This window comes from Pectinophora gossypiella, chromosome Z (assembly GCF_024362695.1).
Source record: "Pectinophora gossypiella chromosome Z, ilPecGoss1.1, whole genome shotgun sequence".
NCBI classification, from domain to species: domain Eukaryota; kingdom Metazoa; phylum Arthropoda; class Insecta; order Lepidoptera; family Gelechiidae; genus Pectinophora; species Pectinophora gossypiella.
The window spans coordinates 8261386-8280213 of record NC_065433.1 but is presented as its reverse complement, the minus strand read 5'-3'; the positions used below and the strand labels follow the sequence as shown (position 1 = coordinate 8280213).

Sequence of the window (18828 nt, the reverse complement as noted above, 5' to 3'; positions counted from 1 at the left end):
CAATTCCTAAAGTGAGTCAACTCACGTCAGTTTTAGTTCTCACTCAGCCACGGTTTCTCACAGTTCAGTTCCACTCAGTTCGTTCCGTTCCGTGTGTTCTGTCAAGGTTCTGTCACATCACAAAATTGTGGAAGTAGGTAGAAAATTTGGTGGAAGGCAAAATGCAGATAGCAGTGAATGATTGCGTGTTTTGTGTCTAAGCAAATCAGGGAAAAATGTATGTATTGTGCTTGATTTTACCTATATATTAATAATAACTTGATCGTGATAGACTGTTTTACTGTTTCTTATGTGGTGTAGGTAAATAGCTATACTGTTATGTATTAAAAAGCTTGTGCAATCATAGCAAAAATGTATTGATTTTTCGTAGTTTTATTATTGTATACGTTGAAGGTCGCCATCAGTTCGATTTACTATGTTATTGTATTAGAGGACGTCAATCAATATTTGATTGTTGCAGAACGATGTCGGTCCGCCACGTTCGGAAGGTGTATGGCAGCAACACGCTCCCACCGCCCGAGGGTAACTCAGACGAAGAATACGAGCCACTATATGCCAAAAATTCCCCTTCGAAATACAAATATCAAGGAGTAAGTACATATTTCAACATATATTGAAAATAAAGTAAAATAAATATAGTATTACAGTATACAATGTCCTTTTACTGGATTGGATATAGAAAAACAAAATTCATTTAAAAGGTTATGTGTCTATCTATGTTTCTAATGTGACAATCTATAACATTACATTATTGTTTTGTAAATGATTTATTGAACGTAGATTTGTCATAGACGGAATGATTATTTTTTTTTTACAAAAGTCAAGAGACATGTTTGTAAAGCCACTGTAGGACCACTCAAAAGGCACACCTTATGCTGCAGGAAGTTCTACCTGGGTGTTACTGCTACATATTTACATAAGGCATTGTGAATGATGAATTTATATTCTATTTAACATTCATTTCTTTTATAAGTCAGTCAGTCTTTAGTAGTACATATTTATCTACATATAGTATTTTTATTTAGGTAATTACATGAACAGCCTATTTATGTCTCATTGCTTGACACAAGTGTCCGCTCAATTAACAGGAGAGGTCATGGTGCATACTCCACCACACTGCTTTGGTGTTGGTGTTTGGGTCAACCTGAGATTTCCAGCTGTTCAAAGGTCTCCAACCTGCCTCAGACACTATTAACTTATCAAACACCATTCTCACTTCACTAGACCCAGATACTATTGTCAATAATGAAAGCTGCTAAAAAGTTGATCCCCCATACAGTGCTACTTCACCTGCAGTATGTGGCAAATATTTCTCTTGGCAAATATATTGATTTACGGAACCATTTTCTTTATTAGTTCCTCTTGCTTGGTTGGTTGGTTGTTTTCTTGTTTCATAGGTTCTTATGTTAGTTTTATGCTGGATTGGGAGTAAATAATAAACATAGAATTTGTTTTTTCAGCTGTTGTATAAACTGTCAGAGAAACTGTCTCATGTTACTTAGGTTACGCAACATATTGCAAATCCCATAGTAAAGGCAATAGCCTGGTCACTCATGGTTCATCGTATCTATCTTACGTCTCACTTAGTATCAAAGTTTCAGCGAGTTTTGTGATAGCTTGCAGCTCTGCCGGGGTGGACCGTGTTCAGGGATTAGAGATTGAGTTTATGTATATTATGTTTCAAAGTTTGTAAGAAATGTAGTCTTGTAGTAACCTGCTCTGTGAAAGTCTGTATACCTGCTTCATCTGTATTGTGAATATTGATTTCTGAGGAGTGAGCACTGCAGTTAGTGACATGTCAGTATACTTCTAGCGATTTTAATAGACTGCTGTTTGCTGGTGAATTCACAACAAGCAATGGTGCGAGAGGATCGTTATCAGTGATCGGGTTAGGTAGTGCCATTTGCGAGATTTGTCTTAACATGGATATGCCACCCAAATCTAAAATCTCGAAAAACATTATTCGGTTTTTTATTAAACATTTATATTTATTTTGTGAATTATTTAAATAATTTGTATGTTACATGTTTGTTTTTGTTAATTGTTATTTATTTGTGTGTTTTTGTCTTAACTGTTCTGGATCAACAATTTTTACATTTATAATATTAGTAGGGCTCTGCTGAACTTATTATATCTCAAACTTTTAATTAATGCATAAAGAATACAATATTACAGTGTAACATAATCTTAAATATCTCATGTTTAAAACCATATAACCACAACATTCAGCTATCCCAACCACTGATTATAGTACACCTCATGTCTTTCTGGGTGCTGTGCAAACAAAGCGAACGAATTGGCATTCAGCATATTATAGTCCTTTTAAGATCTTATCTTGATCTTTGTGGTTAAGCAATATGGACTTTTTGTTTGCGATAATAACTCATTTCAAAATGCGATTGTCGTAAAGCAAGGCGTAGCTGTGCGAAGCAAGGGCGACACCCATTTCCATAATATTGTGATTGCGACTGTGGCATACACATCTAAAGATACAAATTATTATTACAGCTGGTTCTCAGTTCACATTCCGAAAATGAATCTGAACATGATTCAGAACATGATTCTGCAGAGAACGCACAACCTGCAATAGTTACCAAGAAGAAAAAAAAGAAGAAGAAGAAGCAAGGGAAGACAAAACCACAGCCTGTGGAAAATTTGAATGTAAGTCGCGACTTACAAACAAACAACAAATACAAACGCGTTTGTACTGTTGCATTTACTATTTGCCTACTTTTATTTTGAAAACTATGGCGGTTTAGATAATGATAGTTATGTAATTATAAATAAATATTTTAATGACTCGTTTGTCTGACAAATTATGAGCTTGTGTAAGATAAATCTAATGATTTTGTTTGTCTCGCTATAGAATTTGGACGAGATAGATAGGTCTGTGTTGGAAGTGAACGCGTTGCTGGGGGCTCCTCCGCCGCCACCGCCGCCCAAGGATAAGCCGCCAGTGGACCCGGCCGCGGCGCTGCTCACCCTACAACAGAAGCACCTCAACGTCGCCTACGAACTCAACAAACTGTTCGGCCCTGATCCTGACGAACAAGGCACTAGGAGGTACGCTCTGTCTTTTTCTTTTTCTTCCTTGATTGGCTCCCTTGGATCAGTGTTAATTCTGCCGCTCAATCCAAACCACCCTCAGACGCTTCCACTTAAAATAAGACGACTTGCAAATGATAGATTTTCGGCTTCCATGTACATATTGCTCTTTCATCATCATCACCCTAGCATTATCCTGTTTTTCACAGGGTCCGCTTACCTAACCTGAAGAATTGACAGGTCCAGTTCTTTACAGAAGCGACTGCCTGTCTGACCTTCCAACCCGCGAAGGGAAATCCAGCCCAATATAGGTTAGGTCACATACCTCCGAATATGCATTTCTCGGGAATGTGGGTTTTCTTACGATGTTTTCCTTCACCGCTGAACACATATACATATTGCTAAGTTTTATCCACAATATCTCCGTGATCATGGATAATTTTATATCTTACAGGCGTGGTCGCCAGCCAAACCTACATCAGCTACTTAGGAAGACGATCATAGTACCAATCACTGACAGTATACTGAATTTCAAGAAAGTTGGTAAGTAATATAAAGAACGATTTTGTGCTAAAATGTAAATAAAAATAATTTGATGTGACATAATGATAAGGTAATCTTCTTCTCTTGTATGGTTTGTTGAATCATCAGCCCTGGTGTCATTGTCACTATTGAATCGCCAAAGGTCTTAGTTTCAGTAATGCCTATATACTTAAGTAAATATTAGTTTAATGTGACCTCCGAACACAGAACCATTTTATTTATCGGACAATAAGGTGATTACAGTCTGCTATGTCCTGACTATAGATGTTAAACAACCGATTTAAAACGTTTTAAACCCCAAATAAATAATTTTAAACCGTTGAGAACTCGCCTACGACAATAAAAGAACTGTGTTTAAACTTCATTATGGGCAAATTTCGGTCACCAACCGTCATGCTTCGTATTATTAGTTTATAGAATATCAATAAAAAGTACCTATAGAATTAAACACGGTAATTATATTATTATCAATAACAGTATACTTATGACACATTCAAAAATTCTTTACACAATTTGTAGATAGATAGATAAAATACTTTACTGAGCACAATGGACACAAACAACAGATATAAGGACAGCATATATAGGTACTCCTTTATATCCCTACCTCGGTAAAATCAAGAAAATGTAGATATAATTAAGAAAAACATCGTAATTAACAGCAGCCGTTTTAAACCGAAATAAATGGTTGATTTTAAACGGTTTTTTTAAACGGATTGGGCTAAATGGTTTTAAACCGACCTTACATCTATAGTCCTGACCAAATCAGTGAATTTTTGTTAGATGTGTCCCCACTGGGAATCTAACGGGACTTCCGGATCCTGAATAAGTGTGAATACAGCGATAAAGCGATTACCTAATATATTATGTCATCTACCTATATAAAACAATAATTTCAAATAAACTATTCTATATTTTCTGTTTACTGTACACATGATTAATGACAAAAACCAAAAATAGGTAAAAAAGGTGGGAAGCACAAAGTGTACCAAAAAACGAAAAGAAAACTTATATACATACGTACAAATATATACTCATATGTTTGCACAAGTGTAAATATAAATAGGTAGGATATCGTCAGAAATGCAAACTAAATCATACGGAATGTTTCAGGACTGTCAATGTCTGTGAACCGCAAAGAGGATGGGTTGCTGTACTTCACATTCGACCACAACAGGGAGTACCAGAGGGTACACAAAGCCTTCCTCCACCTCTCCAAATACAACAGGACTGGAGACATCGCAGTGTCGGTGGAAGAGGCGCAAAGGAACATGCATGTAGAGGGAATGCTAGAGGTATGGATTACAATAAAAAAATATGTATTTACAGTGTATTCAATTTTAAATTTATCCAGTGCTAATGTTAATGCAGCATCATGTTTCTATACAAGTGCCAATCTATTTAAGAAGTAGAATAAGAAAAAAATGGGACCGCCTCGGAAGTAAACCCTATTCAACAAAAAAAAAAATTGAAATCCCTCTAATTGACGGAAATATCGGTGAACATACATAAAAAAATATTGTACATACAGACGAATTGAGAACCTCCCTCTTATTTGAAGTCGGTTAAAAACATGAAGTGTGCTTGGAGGTTTGACTTTTCACTCATCAACAAAGCGTCTTGATGAGATTTTTGTAGCATAGTTCACATAGATAGTTTAAGGATCTCTTTTTGTTTATTTGTATCCTGGAGAAATTAATGGTTTCTGTGCGATAGTTCTTGACATAAACTGTAATATTCATGCAGAGCGACAGCCACTAGTAAAAGCTGATTATACTTATGAAGGTTTTGTTTTACAGTGCGCCGATTCAATGTTCCGATTTGAAGCGTACTCCCCGGCCAACAGTATCATTGAGCAAGTCATAGCATACATGCAATATGTTGCGCATCCATTTTTCAAGCTCACTGATGTAAGTATTACTGGGGGATTAAAAACTTAAAAAGGCCACATCAAAGCAATTCATCTAAAAAAACAATATTGCTATTTTGAATTTTTACGATTTGTGACAGTTGTTTGCATTGCGCACTTGGTTTTATATGCGCAAATGTCAAATTGCAATATTGGTTTTTTAGATGAATTGCTTCTACGTGGCCTTTTTAATGCCTCTGATCTACTAAGGCATAACATTTATTTATTTATCAAAACTTACAACTATCATCACAAGACCATCCTAATACGATAGTGTAGCACTTATATTAACTTATGACAAATAACACAATACATATAAGTTAGCTTTTTCAAATTCGCTCAGACTACAAACAAATGAGTCGATCCTGGTTGCAACTTCATTGAGTGTGTGCATTGCGCGGATAAAAGGCAATTTATTAACTAGGTTTGTGCGGCCCCGCGGTACTGGCAACAAATATGGTTGCCGCTGTCGCTCCACTAGTTATTCGGCACACAAAAACAATCCTGTTGCAATATTTTCGAATTAAAAATATAATAAATAGATTAAGAAAATGAAACTATGTAGGATGGTAGTGTCGGTGATTAAAGCCTATTTTTATATAATTTGTTTTAATTTATTGCAGAGAAAAGTGCGTTTGGAGTACAGGTATGCGGAGAACCGTCCGTTCCACATAGCGGTACTGAAGTACTTGCACTTGTTGACGAATAGGGCTTGCCACCGCACGGCACTGGAATTGGCCAAGTTGCTGATGAACCTGGACCCGTCAGACCCCCTCGCCATCATCTTCATCATAGATACCCTGGCTTTACGAGCCAGACAGCACCAGTGGCTCATAGACGCCGCCGAATTCTGGACCAAAGAGAGAGACGCCGGGTTCCTCTTTAATATCCAATACTCCGTCGCCATGGCTCACTTTCACGTGGCTATGAAGAAGAAGAGTAGGTGGATTTTTATTTGTAGTTGGATGAAGCTTTTGTTTGTGAAGTAACTGACACATGTCGTCGCTGATGTCGTGAACTGACATATCTGCATTTTTTTTTTTTTTGGCGAAAATGATTTGCACCATTTACAATTGCCAATAAGACACATTGTTTTATAGAAAAAAATTACAGACACGTCAGTTAGCGAAGTCAGGCATGATATTCACAAAAAAGATATCAAACTTTTAGGGTTCTATCAAACAGAAACGTGCGTTCGCATACTACGCTCTGTCTTTCTGATAGACCGACGACCCCCGGTTACAAAGTGTTGAGAAAAAAAAATTACAAGTACTTTTGTTGTTGATGTTATTCATTTGTTCTTACACACTTTTGAAAACCATAACAGCTCTATTTGGAGCTCTACCACAGTGAGTATGATACGAAGATAGAAAGGTAGAGCGTAACCATAGAATAAGAAATAATACTACGTATAGAACGGCAACTCTCCGCTCCCCACTAACGTCTGTGCTAGGTTTACCTCACCCCTCCTCGAACACAGTTTAGACTTAAATCGTAAGGCGTCAGATGTCACACACACAGATGCGTGTGTACGATAACGTCAATGTGTGGAGTCTATGTAAAAATAGGTTGTTTGTATGAAGTGTCTGGGGTGTGGCATAACTTAGTGCGGAAGAGACATGCAAAGAAAATGATTAGTTTGGCAGCTGTCCTACGTACCATGCTATAGTAGTAATTACTTGTGTTTCTAGTAATTAATTATATTTGTTTGCGTGCAGTTGACGTGAGCCACGCCGACTATATGCTGAAGGAGGCGATCATGAGCTTCCCGCTGGTGGTGCCGATGCTGCTAGAGTGCGCCGGAGTCACCAACAACACTAAAGTCCAGAACTGCTCACTGTTCAAGAAGGCTGATGAAATGTTAGTATATACGTCCTAGTAATTCTCGCATAAACCTGTACGGGTTTTCTGTTTAGACGGGCGTCTTATTTTTTAAGGATTGAATTGTTTTTTCTGATATTGAATAAATAAATAATAATAAAAAAAATAGATAATCGAGGCTCGTGCTTACTGCTGGCCACCGTCAGGCTGGTGGCAAAATTTTGCACCGTACCCTCAACGCTCCCCATTTACCCAGCCAATGAGTGAATGCCACTCGAGGCCTGAAACCATAAACTCACCCCCGTAGTCCCTAATGGGATGAGCCACAACCACTACCAGCCAGAAGATAACTTGTAGCTTTTTAACTTTTGATATCAACTCCTAAGGTGGATAACATAGAGATACACCCCTAACACTCCATAAGAAAAGAAAGAAAGTCTCATTTGTACCGTGTGCCTCGTAACGCGTATGGCGAGCTCGTCATCAGCCCATCGTCAATGAAAATGGTCCATCATGTCAGTTTTTATGACAAACTCGGGAAGATTAGTTGAACGCATTCTGATTTACATTCGTTCCTAGTCGAGCATAGAAGCAATATATAAATAATAGAATAAAGACTAATACTACGTATAAAAGCAGCGCGTCGTGGATGATCGCCGATGCTCGTGTCGTCTGTTTCTACAGTACCATGCGCAAGCGGTGCGCGTCTCTGGTGCGCAGGGTGCGGGCCAGCCCCAACATCATCTTGAAGGCTATAGGGTACAGGCTTGACTGCCCGTATATGCGCTATTGTTGCGGACTACATGTCCCAATAATTAATGTATTATTTTAGTTATGAGTCATATCACTTGATATAAATAAATAATAGTAAATAATAACGAGGAGCTCGGTGGCGCAGCGGTTAACGCGCTCGGTCTGCGATTGTTGAAGTTAAGCAACTTTCGCAAATGCCGGTCATAGGATGGGTGACCTCATCTCCAGCTCCTCCGTGCTTCGGAAGGCACGATAAGCCGTTGGTCCCGGCTGCATTAGCAGTCGTTAATAACCATCAATCCGCACTGGGCCCGCGTGACGGTTTAAGGCCCGATCTCCCTATCCATCCATAAGTAAGGCCCGTGCCCCAGCAGTGGGGACGTTAATGGGCTGATGATGAGTAAATAATAAAATGGTAACACTCCGCCCCGCACCATTTCGCGTCGGGCGCCAACCTCACCCCTTCTGGGTCTTACTTTAGTCTAAAATGGCCGCTGCCAATGAGTAAGGGGGGGGGACTTTGTCTCGCTCGCACTTACGCGTTACGTGGCACACGGTATAAAAGAGAATTTCTTTGTTCTCTTATGGAGTGTTTGGGATGTGTCTCTATGGTGAGAACAAAAGTACTTTATTTGTTGTAGAACCGGGAAGAACTTTAAGGACCTCATCTACCTTCACTCCAAGTTCACATGGTCAAAGTGGCGCGAGCCTGACGTGTTCGAGTGGTTCAACCGGAACATTAGCGAGCTCGCCGAGCAGTACGAAGCGAACCCGGATACGCGGGTAAGATAGCCCTAGTAATGTGGGTAAACGCCGCTTGTATTTCATGTAAGCGACGCTATGGTTGAGTGTCGATGCTAGCGTCTGTTTTGCTTAGTTCAGTGATCTCGTCAGGTCGTGCTTGGCGATTCCGCACTCCAATAGCTCGTGGGCAACGATATTAGATTATATTATGGGGGATATATCGCTAAGCGCTCAATTTGAAGACTCATACAGGGTGTTAGTGACATCGTAACGAAACTTTCGAGTGATGATTCAAGCCATGATTCCGAGTTGATATCAAGTGGAATTTTCCGTCGCAAAAGTATGGAACGGAAAAATAATTTAAAAACACATTAAAATTTTCATGAATTTTCCGACAGGAAATTCCTCTTGATATTAACTCAGAATCAGGGTCTGAATCATCCCCCTCAGTATTCGTTACGATGTCACTAACACCCTGTGTAGTAGGTTTCCCATACTCATAAGTGCGTTCCCATTGAATCGGCGATAACTTGCAGAATTGACGAATAACACCGCGAAAGTGAGAGAGAAGAAGTTTTCCCTCTCGCTGTCACTTAATCATAGCTTGCTACAACGCATTCACATAACGCATCAATGTATAGGCAGCTGTCGGCGTGGGCAGAGCTAGGACAGACGAATATATATTAAAGCCTATTATGAATGTAACGTAACTCGTACATTAGTATGAAGGAAGAATGACACATCTATTTTTTTATGTTTTTACTTTAATGAGTGAACGGAGCTCTAAGTAACTTATGAACTTCTTACAAGAAAATTAAACGGTGTTGCAAATATCTATGGGTGACGATGATGCTCGTTCCCTCCTTTTTTAAATATAAACATAATCTGAAAATGGCCCATAATATTGATGATGAAATTTTATTTTCAATGCAGCTCTTATATGTTACCTATAATGTAAGTATACCATGAAGTCTACATGGATGTGTGAATGCTAGTTCGTTATTATTAGTTTGCTCTATCCGTGCTGAGATTGGCATGGCTCTCAGTTTACGGTTCTATCCAAAACTGTATTCAGTACGACTTTATTAAGTACGTTTTTAATTTCTTTCGGCTTTGTTATAGGATTTCTATTTCCTGTTGTGCCGTATGCATGATTCGATGGTTCGCAATCGTTTGTTGTACTTGGCGACGCGGTGGGTCCCTATAGATGATCTATATGAAAATTATAATAATGGGCGTAAATCAAAGGCTTGCTAATCTACAAATAGAAGCCAGTTTAAGGTGATCATATATTTCATCAAAATTTTTGTTTTTGACATACTTAAAAAATAAATATGACGTCACACCTCAGTGTTTTCATACAAATTCCATAGAAATGTATCGTTATCTTTTTTTTAGTTTGCGATTGTATCTTGTGATCGTTCTTTCTTACGCGGCTGAGACGAAAGTGCTTGAGCATCTGACTATAAGCAGATGAGTTGGGTATATATGACACGGACTGACTTTCAGCGGAGTCAGTCTTTTCTTTGAAGTAGTCATTCATTCATACAATACAATACAAATATACTTTATTGCACCAAAATAAAAGGAAATATTTACAAAAAGTGTAAGTTATCATAATCTTGCCTATTGTTGCTGTTCCGATAATGTCAAAAAACTAATAATAACAGCATTTGTCGTGTTTTTTTATTTTGTGACACGGTTTCAAAAAGAGGTGCTTGTTTAATAGAAAAAAGGAAGATTCCTGTGTATACGTAAGACGAAATGAATTTGCATGCGGTATTTACTGTTATGATATGCATTCTTCTAAGAAGACTAAGCTGACACAGGCGAAGTCATGCGAGTCGCTGGTTTTTATGTTTTTATATGTATAACTGGACAGAGCGAACTGTGAATAATAATTGATAAGAAAGCATGGCCACACCGCCATTGAATTAAATTTTACCAAACCACCACCAAATTCTGATCCTTGTTTTTCCCATGAATCCGTTTCCCTATCTTAGTCTGTGGCACATGCGCAAGCCGCGCGAAGTCAAAACCTAAAAAAAAAACTTTACGTTCGTACTCACACGCGAACGTGGACGCGTTTTCGTACGAACTCGACTCCTACGAATACATTGCACGTGACAACCAACTCGCAGTGAGTTTGTGCACTCTGCTAGTCTTGGAAGGTTGGGATTGTTCGTGTTTTGTTCGGCCACGTAGTTTGCGGCAAATCTACAATAAGTCACGTAAAAAAAAAGATTATTCGTGCGTGTTCGTACGTATATTTACGAGTAGAATTCATACGAAAACGCATACAAAGTGCGACCGGCCTTAGTAGACTCTCCACATGGAGACACACATGTGTAAGGCGCAGATTTCACCAATGTTGAGCTGTACTGAGGTGTTTATAGATCATCATCATCAATTTAAGAGCCACGCTCTTGTCGGTGTAGCATTCTGCGTTCTTGTCCATCAAGGGCCAAATCTTTAACGTCCTTTTAAGATACGACGTTCGCCTTCCCTTTAATTTGTTCCATGTAAACTCTTCTTGGTCTTCCCCTTTCTCTCTTTCCTTCTATCTTCCCTTCTATGACGTTTTTAATCAATTCGTCGTGTCTTATTAAGTGTTCAATCTTCAGTTCTCAATAACTCTCAATATTTGTATCCTTTCCCTTATTCATACTAGCACTTCTTCATTAATAACCCTTTATGTCCATATTAAACTTATTCTTTCTATCCTCCTCCAACACCATATTATTTCAAAGGCTTCGAGTCTCTCTGTGTCTTTCTGTGTCAGTGACCAAGTTTCACATCCATAAGGGGCTATAGTTTTGATGCATTGTTTTCTGATTGCTTTAGCTATCTGCGGGCCTAGCACCGTAAGCACGCGACTCTTTCTCGCCGCAACAGAGATCGTCTGTCTCTTTCTGTGCAGTACTGTGAGAGAGTGACGGGTGACGTATGTCGAGGCGAGAAAGAGTCGCGCGCTTACGGTGCTAAGCCCGCTGGGCTTTGAATATGCACTCCTTGTTATGAAATGCTTGTCTATAGATAACCCTTGAAATTTTGTTATTGACACGTCATGACACGCATCGACCGCTCAGCTGTGCATGTCCGTGTTGATAGTCTGGGCTTATTTATTAAAAAGCAAACTGTTGATTCTTGTGTCCAGTTCTTGACATAGACGAATGTTGGTTACTGTCGCCGAAAATAAGAGTAGTTTAAATATATTATGTTTTAATTTTGTAGGAGCGTGCGGACCTGGCTGCGTTCAGGAGGATGAGCTTGTTCCGCGGCTGGCCAGAAGAGGTGCAGCGGCATCTCTGCGTCATCAAGCCAATGTCGGCTTTGCTCGTCGACGGGGTAAGACACACACATACATACATACATAAACAGCCTATATACATGCCACTTGGTCCTACTGCACAGGCCCCCCTCAATCAACCAGGGGGGTATGGAGCATACTCCACCACGTTGCTCCACTGCGAGTTGGTGCAGGTGATATTTATCACTCATACATAATATACTATAAATTCAATGCGGTTTTAACGGGGTGCAATATAAATAAACGTTTGACTACGTTTATGTTACCATACCGTCAAGTCTCCATATTTCCATACAAATTCTATACGTAAAAATGTACTGTTTCTATGTAGTATTTATTGCTTTTGAATTGTAATAAAATCGTGTTGTTAAGAAGTTTCGTCCGCATTTTCTTCTTCTCAGGCCTAACACGATAAGCGGTGTTCTGTGGCCATCACACTATTTTGACAATAAACAACTCTTGTTTTTTTTAATTCGATGTAAGTAGTTCGTTTGGCTAGGTTGTCATTGTGGGCTATTGCTGCAGGCGGTGCCCCGCGTGTCGCGCACGCGCTCCTTCGATCCGGTGCCGCCGCCAGACAGCATCAGCCGCTACCACTACGACCTGGTGGACGTGAGGCCCGTCGCCACCGGCCACATCTCCTCGCTCTACGATCTCTTCTCCTCCATCATGCCGCTGTATGACCTGCCTACCCCACAGGAGCTCGAGTAAGATCACGACCACCTAACACTAAAACCTACGAGGCGAGCAGTTTCTGATATGATGCCACTTAAGCCTTTTTAAAAAGGCGGTGACGGGAATTTTGTTGGGTTGCGGAAATCTGTTATGAAGAGTTGGAGAGTTAACATCGTTTATGAAAATATAACATTATTCGAGAGAAATGCTGAATTGGGTCGTGTACTAGGTTCAAGATAAATTATGAAATTCTGATTACTAAATAAAGACACATCTAAAACTAACGAAAAACATTTTCTTTTTTCTATTAAACTTATTTATGAATTTTAATCAAGAAAAACGTAATAATAAGTCCGACATTTTGTCACGTTTTTCTATGACGTCACAGAGTGCTTTTTCATACAAATTCCATAGTAATTTCGTGTTTTGACGTTTAGTAAAAAGTAACTGATTTGACTAGTTGGAAACTAGCCTATTGTTTGATTACGACGAGCACCTATTAAGTCGACTATCTGCTCACCGCCTATCATGTTCGTGTAACACATCAAGTTCATCATGCGTTGGCTGTACCTCCGACACCCTTATTGGGAATATAGTCGTGAGCATGTATTAAAAAAACACTCTGAAAGTTAATTTTCGAATCTTATCAGGGAATGTACGGCTCGCTGCTGCTCTTAGTGTACGCTAAGCTTTACTTTTGTATATTGCATCTCAAAATGACAGTCTGAATTGTTAACTAAAAAAAACTAGTTTCAATTAAGATTAGGGTAATTTTTGAGATTGAAGGATATCAAAATGGAAAATTTTACTTGTCAGGCGAGTGATGGAAGGGCGTCGCGACGGCGCGTTGGCGGAAGACTTGCCGGAGGTGAGAGTGGGGAACAACGGGGAGGCGGCGGCGCCGGAGCCCGAGCTGGGGTACGACCCGCCTTCAGACGGAGAAGAAAACGCGGCCAGAGGCAACTTCGTCCGCTCGGTCGGCGCACTCACCGACGCCGTGCGCCGCTTCATGGACGTGTACGAGACTGGCAACGACCCCGCTGGAGACAACACACAGGAGGAACACACACAGGAGCCAGAAAGCTCAATAATGGGCCAGAGCTTAGACTCGGACAGTCCTGTCCCAGATCTGGATCCAGACTCAGATGATAACCTTGATGAGTGGTTTAGGCATAGGCAAGATGAAGTTTAAACGGGTGCATATAACACAACAGTTTTAATAATCATAAAATATAGTGAATTGCTCTTGTGTATACATACCATCTTCTTACAGCTAATCTACTAAAACTCTTTTAATGTGTACAAAGCTTGTACTTTTTTTATAGACGGCACTGAAAATTATAGCTAAAATTGCAGCATTTTTTTTTTACTGACCTGACAGACTATAGAAATTAACGATTAGTACGGTCACCGTATGTATTAAATTATATTTGAATTATGTTTTTACTGTTAATTACATAATTAGGTTTCCTTGTAAGGATCCTATCATGACTGAAATTGATATATAATATCCAAATATATACTATACTTACAGTCCAGTACTTAATACAAAGAAGTGATAGCATTTCTTAAGGTCAATAAACTTAATATGACACATTTTAAAACGGGACTAAATTTTAAATAAAACTAATTAATTCTACTACTGGTCACATTATGCACCTAACCCTAACCTAACCCGTCACCAGGCGGAGAAGGTATCGTCCGACGTTTTTAAGGCAAAAATAATAATAAATAAAAAACAGGGTCTAAATTGTTTATCGACGAATGTAATTGAACGGGAAAGAACAGACATTATTTCGAAAGTGTGGTGGATTCAAAATAACCAGTCAGTTCCAGTTCCATCCAGCCCCGCTGATAAAGTTGTTGTCTAATTGTCGTCTATTTAGAACTAGGTTCTAAAAATATAAAGGTGTTTTAAAAAACACCATAAATGGATGTTTAGATTATTAAATTAAGAAAGTTTTAAACTTTTCATTTCTTTTTAAATTTCATTTGTAACGTGTTCCAAGACTCAGATATTTTGATATTTATTTTGTATAGTGTATATTATGTCAAGGGTGTACCACCTTTTCGGTGGACAATTATACGCAAATTTTCATTACCCAAAATAGTTTCCCTAAAATGTTTGCCATCTGTTTCATTTTCCAAATAAATTGATTATGTTATCAAAACCATATTACTACCAAACCAATACAAAACGTCCAATTATGTACATATTTTATTTGTTTACCCTACCCTTAGGGGATTCCACGACTTCCCATGAATCATTTGTCATTTGGCGTTTGTATGAATACGCAACCAGTGAAAATATTTACACCGTGTGTGTGCATCGTCCGCAGATGGACTCGCGAGCATAGTATAACTTCATAACGAGATCGAAAGCTGGCTTTCGCTGCTGTTAACATGCGCTCTGCTGGTATCTGTGTTTTTAATTCTACAATAATTTGCAAAGTAATAACTAAGCAAGTGGATTCTTTACATAATTAAAGTATGCCAAACTAAGTTACGCGGATTTATGATTTTGGCAAGTGAACTATTTGGGAAATAAAATTATACGAATAATTGTTTGTGAAACGAAAATTTGCTACATGTTTTTTCTGCGAAAAGTTATAGAAACTGATTCACGTGTATGTTCCTATGATGTTAAAAGTAAATTTCCTTTGCCTAACACTGTATCACTATGCGTTTCTTTACGGACCACGTATTTATTTTGTAATGAGAAATAGACCGCTAGCTAGGCTAAGTAGCGTGCATACCTAAGGGCTCTTGTACACGAAGCGGCCACCGGCTGATTTGAGCATTCTACTATACTATGCGATTGTTAGTAATACATTCGTCGACGCGTCATTTACGTTCCATAGTTTTGTGCATAGTGCAAACTACACAATCACTATGGAAAACTGAGTCAGATATGCGAGCCAATCTAAAGATGCTTAGCTCGTGGTCTACAACCGGCAAAGTTAAAAAAGATATATAAATTACCATTGTATTGATGTTACAATTAATGTCACATGTTTCTATTAAAATCCCCGCTTTCTTTGTGTATTTAAAGAATCGAAATTATTTCTAATTTTAGGTACCATCTGCTTCTTGTATAGTTGTAAGAATCGATATTTTCAGCTTAGAGCGCTGGCTAATTAACCGTTAGACGGACACCGTTTGACTTTCAAGTTACGTGAGGCGGAGGTCTAATCGCCATTGCGTTTAACCCGATTGTAAAACTATACGTTCTAAGATATATTAATCATCAAACTAATAACTACGCGGTTAATTGACCAGTGAATTAAGCGACACGTATATGTATATTATAAAAGTAATTTAGCGGCTCAGAGCCGCATATTATTTATAAACGGTTAATAAATGTCCTAAAAAGATAAGGTTTATAATATATTTATCTTTAGGGTATACCACTATGAAAACCATTATGAAAAAAATATTAAGGCAGATCAATTCTGTATTCCTGTACGTTCTTTTCGTTAATAAATATACTCTGATTCCACACGTTTTGTTTTATTGAATAATTGATTAAGGCTCATATAGTTCATCCGAGGTTCATCTTATAAAATGATTAAACCAACCATTCAGGGTTTCTAAGTTTGATGTACGACTTTCTGTTAGACTTTAGGCGAATTTAGAGGCGAATGCAAAGCTATACTATATTGGCTCTAATCGTTGCTCCTAACTTCACTACAATGAAAAAGTAGCATTTTCTTCGCCATCTGTCGGGAGAAATTCTCCTATAGCCTCCACAAAACAACTCTACCATATTCTTTGATAAAAGAGAAAGATGCATAGAGCAACGTCTACGGTGCGATGAGTTGCTCTTAGGGCCTGTTCACACTAGCGATTTATCTGGCGATTTTTTAGCGATTTAACGGCGAGGCGAGATCGCGGCTACGTCGCGGCTACATCGCCACGATATCGCCTCGATTATTTTTTAGTAGCAAGCTACTACCCACATTTCGTAACCGTTCTGCAGTCTTTTATGTACTTATTAATTTATTTCGAAAATGACATTACACACATTATTTGTGTGCAAAAATAGTCACTTTCAGCTGAACGGTTACTCCATGCGGGATCCTCCCATTTACAATGAAGAAAGCCCGTCACGGTGACGACGGCAAGATCACGGTGTGCTCGCCGCGTGCACGCCGCGATTTCGCCTCGCCATGAAATTGCTGAAAAATCGCTAGTGTGAACAGGCCCTTTACGCCGAGTCAAAGTATCAAGTGACCCAAAGACGGAGTACACGGCAGCAGCTCTGCCTAAAGAGAATATAATTCACTACGTTTTAAAGTCACCCTTGAAATTGGCAGGTTATGTCAGAATTCATAATATCAAAAAATATCATCTAATGAACTAGATTCTACACTACACAGATACTTATTGTGTGAGGAACCCTATAATAATATACATAGTTGATATTGTGTCTAAGTAGCTACCAAATGTTTGAGTAAGTTTTTTTCTGCTAATAATTTTGGTAAATTTCGTCCCTCTGCATACAACTTACATTGCTATACTTACATTCGAATAAGCATTAATCATTATTTTTAATTAAGAGTAGTATTTACATTATCCAAAAATGCTTGTTCAAGAAACCGAACGAACGAATATTGGTAGACTGACCAGAATTCTGACCAGGGACTTTCCAGGCTACGTTCCTCAAAAACAATAGTATATAAAGATTTTCCTTCGTTTACCCTTCTAATTTCATGGCTAACATTATACATATTTTATACATATACTTATATAAGTATTATACATATTTTATCTTTGTTTTCGACTATAAATGATGTACTTAGGCCAGGCGCGCACTACGTGTTTTTCGCCGCGCGACAGAAAAAAGCAGCGGCATAATGTCGCACTGTAATTCTGTACTCAACAGTTTTAAATTGTATTGCGCGCACTTGACGGTAGAGCCGCCGCAGCGGCGCAGTATTACAGTGCGACATTATGCAGTTAACCCTTGTGGCAGTTCAAATTTCCCGCCTACCCTATTGCACGGCCAATAAGGGACCTTTCCCCCGCCCGCGCGGGGTCGGAAAATTCACAATATGGCGCTCAACAACTAGACCGGAGTGTTGCTTTTTCTATTTTATTATTCGTATTTTATCTTAATACCCTTGTGATCGTTCTTAATTAGTTTAACGTGACTAATATGTAATTGTGATGGTGTTTGTTTATTATATTGTTGTCGTACCGAACTCGTGTGTGTGATTTACAACGAACAACCCTGTACCTACTACGGAAGTAATCGTTGACAAAAGAAAGTGGGATTAGTGCCAGTCAGTACTCGTCCCCTTACCCTGTTATTACACCCAGGCACAATGCATCTTCCATCCATTATTATTCAGATCAAAGTAAAGAGAAGCAATATAATAGGTAGCGACATAATTCTATACGTAATGTGATCCAAATAAACATGATGCTACAATTATATAATGCTTCTGCCATTACATTGTATTTTTGAATAATTATGTACTCGAGTAATGAGAAAATATGTAATTATCACGTTTAACTTCGACAGCGCCATCTATATTACTTTTGGGGATCGTACCGAATGTTTCCTGGAAAGTCGCTCATTGTGAAATATCGGATTTAAGGCAACGTACCTAACATTTGCGTATTTCATTACTAAGAATAGTCGTGCCTATGTGAATTGGTTTGTGGTTTAATATTTTCTTTACTATGTGTGTTATTAAAGTTAAAACTATCGCCCGTAATACTTAATGGAGTGGGCAGAGCCTAGTAAACGGAAAACTTGCAGCCACTTATGGGCAATCATAATATATATCATCATCATCATCAGCCGTACGACGCCCACTGCTGGGCATAGGCCCCCCCAAGGATCTCCACGACGATCGGTCCTGCGCTGCCCGCATCCAGCGGCTTCCCGCGACCTTCACCAGATCGTCGGTCCACCTTGTAGCGGGCCTATCCACTGAGCGTCGTCCGACACGTGGTCGCCATTCCACAGAACCCTTCCGCCCCAGCGGCCATCGGTTCTCCTCGCTATGTGTCCTGCCCA

At 39.0% G+C, this 18828-nt stretch overlaps 1 protein-coding gene across 1 annotated transcript in view; it reads left to right on the top strand.

Annotated features, from left to right (window-relative positions):
• The first annotated feature begins 57 nt into the window (after positions 1–57).
• Positions 58–18828, top strand: part of LOC126380255 (uncharacterized) — a 52991-nt gene continuing 34220 nt past the window's right edge. Inside the window, exons 1-14 of the mRNA XM_050029533.1 lie at positions 58–217; positions 461–590; positions 2509–2661; positions 2867–3072; positions 3500–3588; positions 4702–4883; positions 5388–5498; positions 6121–6436; positions 7216–7357; positions 8713–8854; positions 12050–12163; positions 12651–12832; positions 13617–13989; positions 16856–16911. Coding sequence (XP_049885490.1) covers positions 465–590; positions 2509–2661; positions 2867–3072; positions 3500–3588; positions 4702–4883; positions 5388–5498; positions 6121–6436; positions 7216–7357; positions 8713–8854; positions 12050–12163; positions 12651–12832; positions 13617–13989; positions 16856–16911 — 2192 coding nt within the window. The 5' untranslated portion in view covers positions 58–217; positions 461–464. The remainder of the gene's footprint in view (positions 218–460; positions 591–2508; positions 2662–2866; positions 3073–3499; positions 3589–4701; positions 4884–5387; positions 5499–6120; positions 6437–7215; positions 7358–8712; positions 8855–12049; positions 12164–12650; positions 12833–13616; positions 13990–16855; positions 16912–18828) is intronic.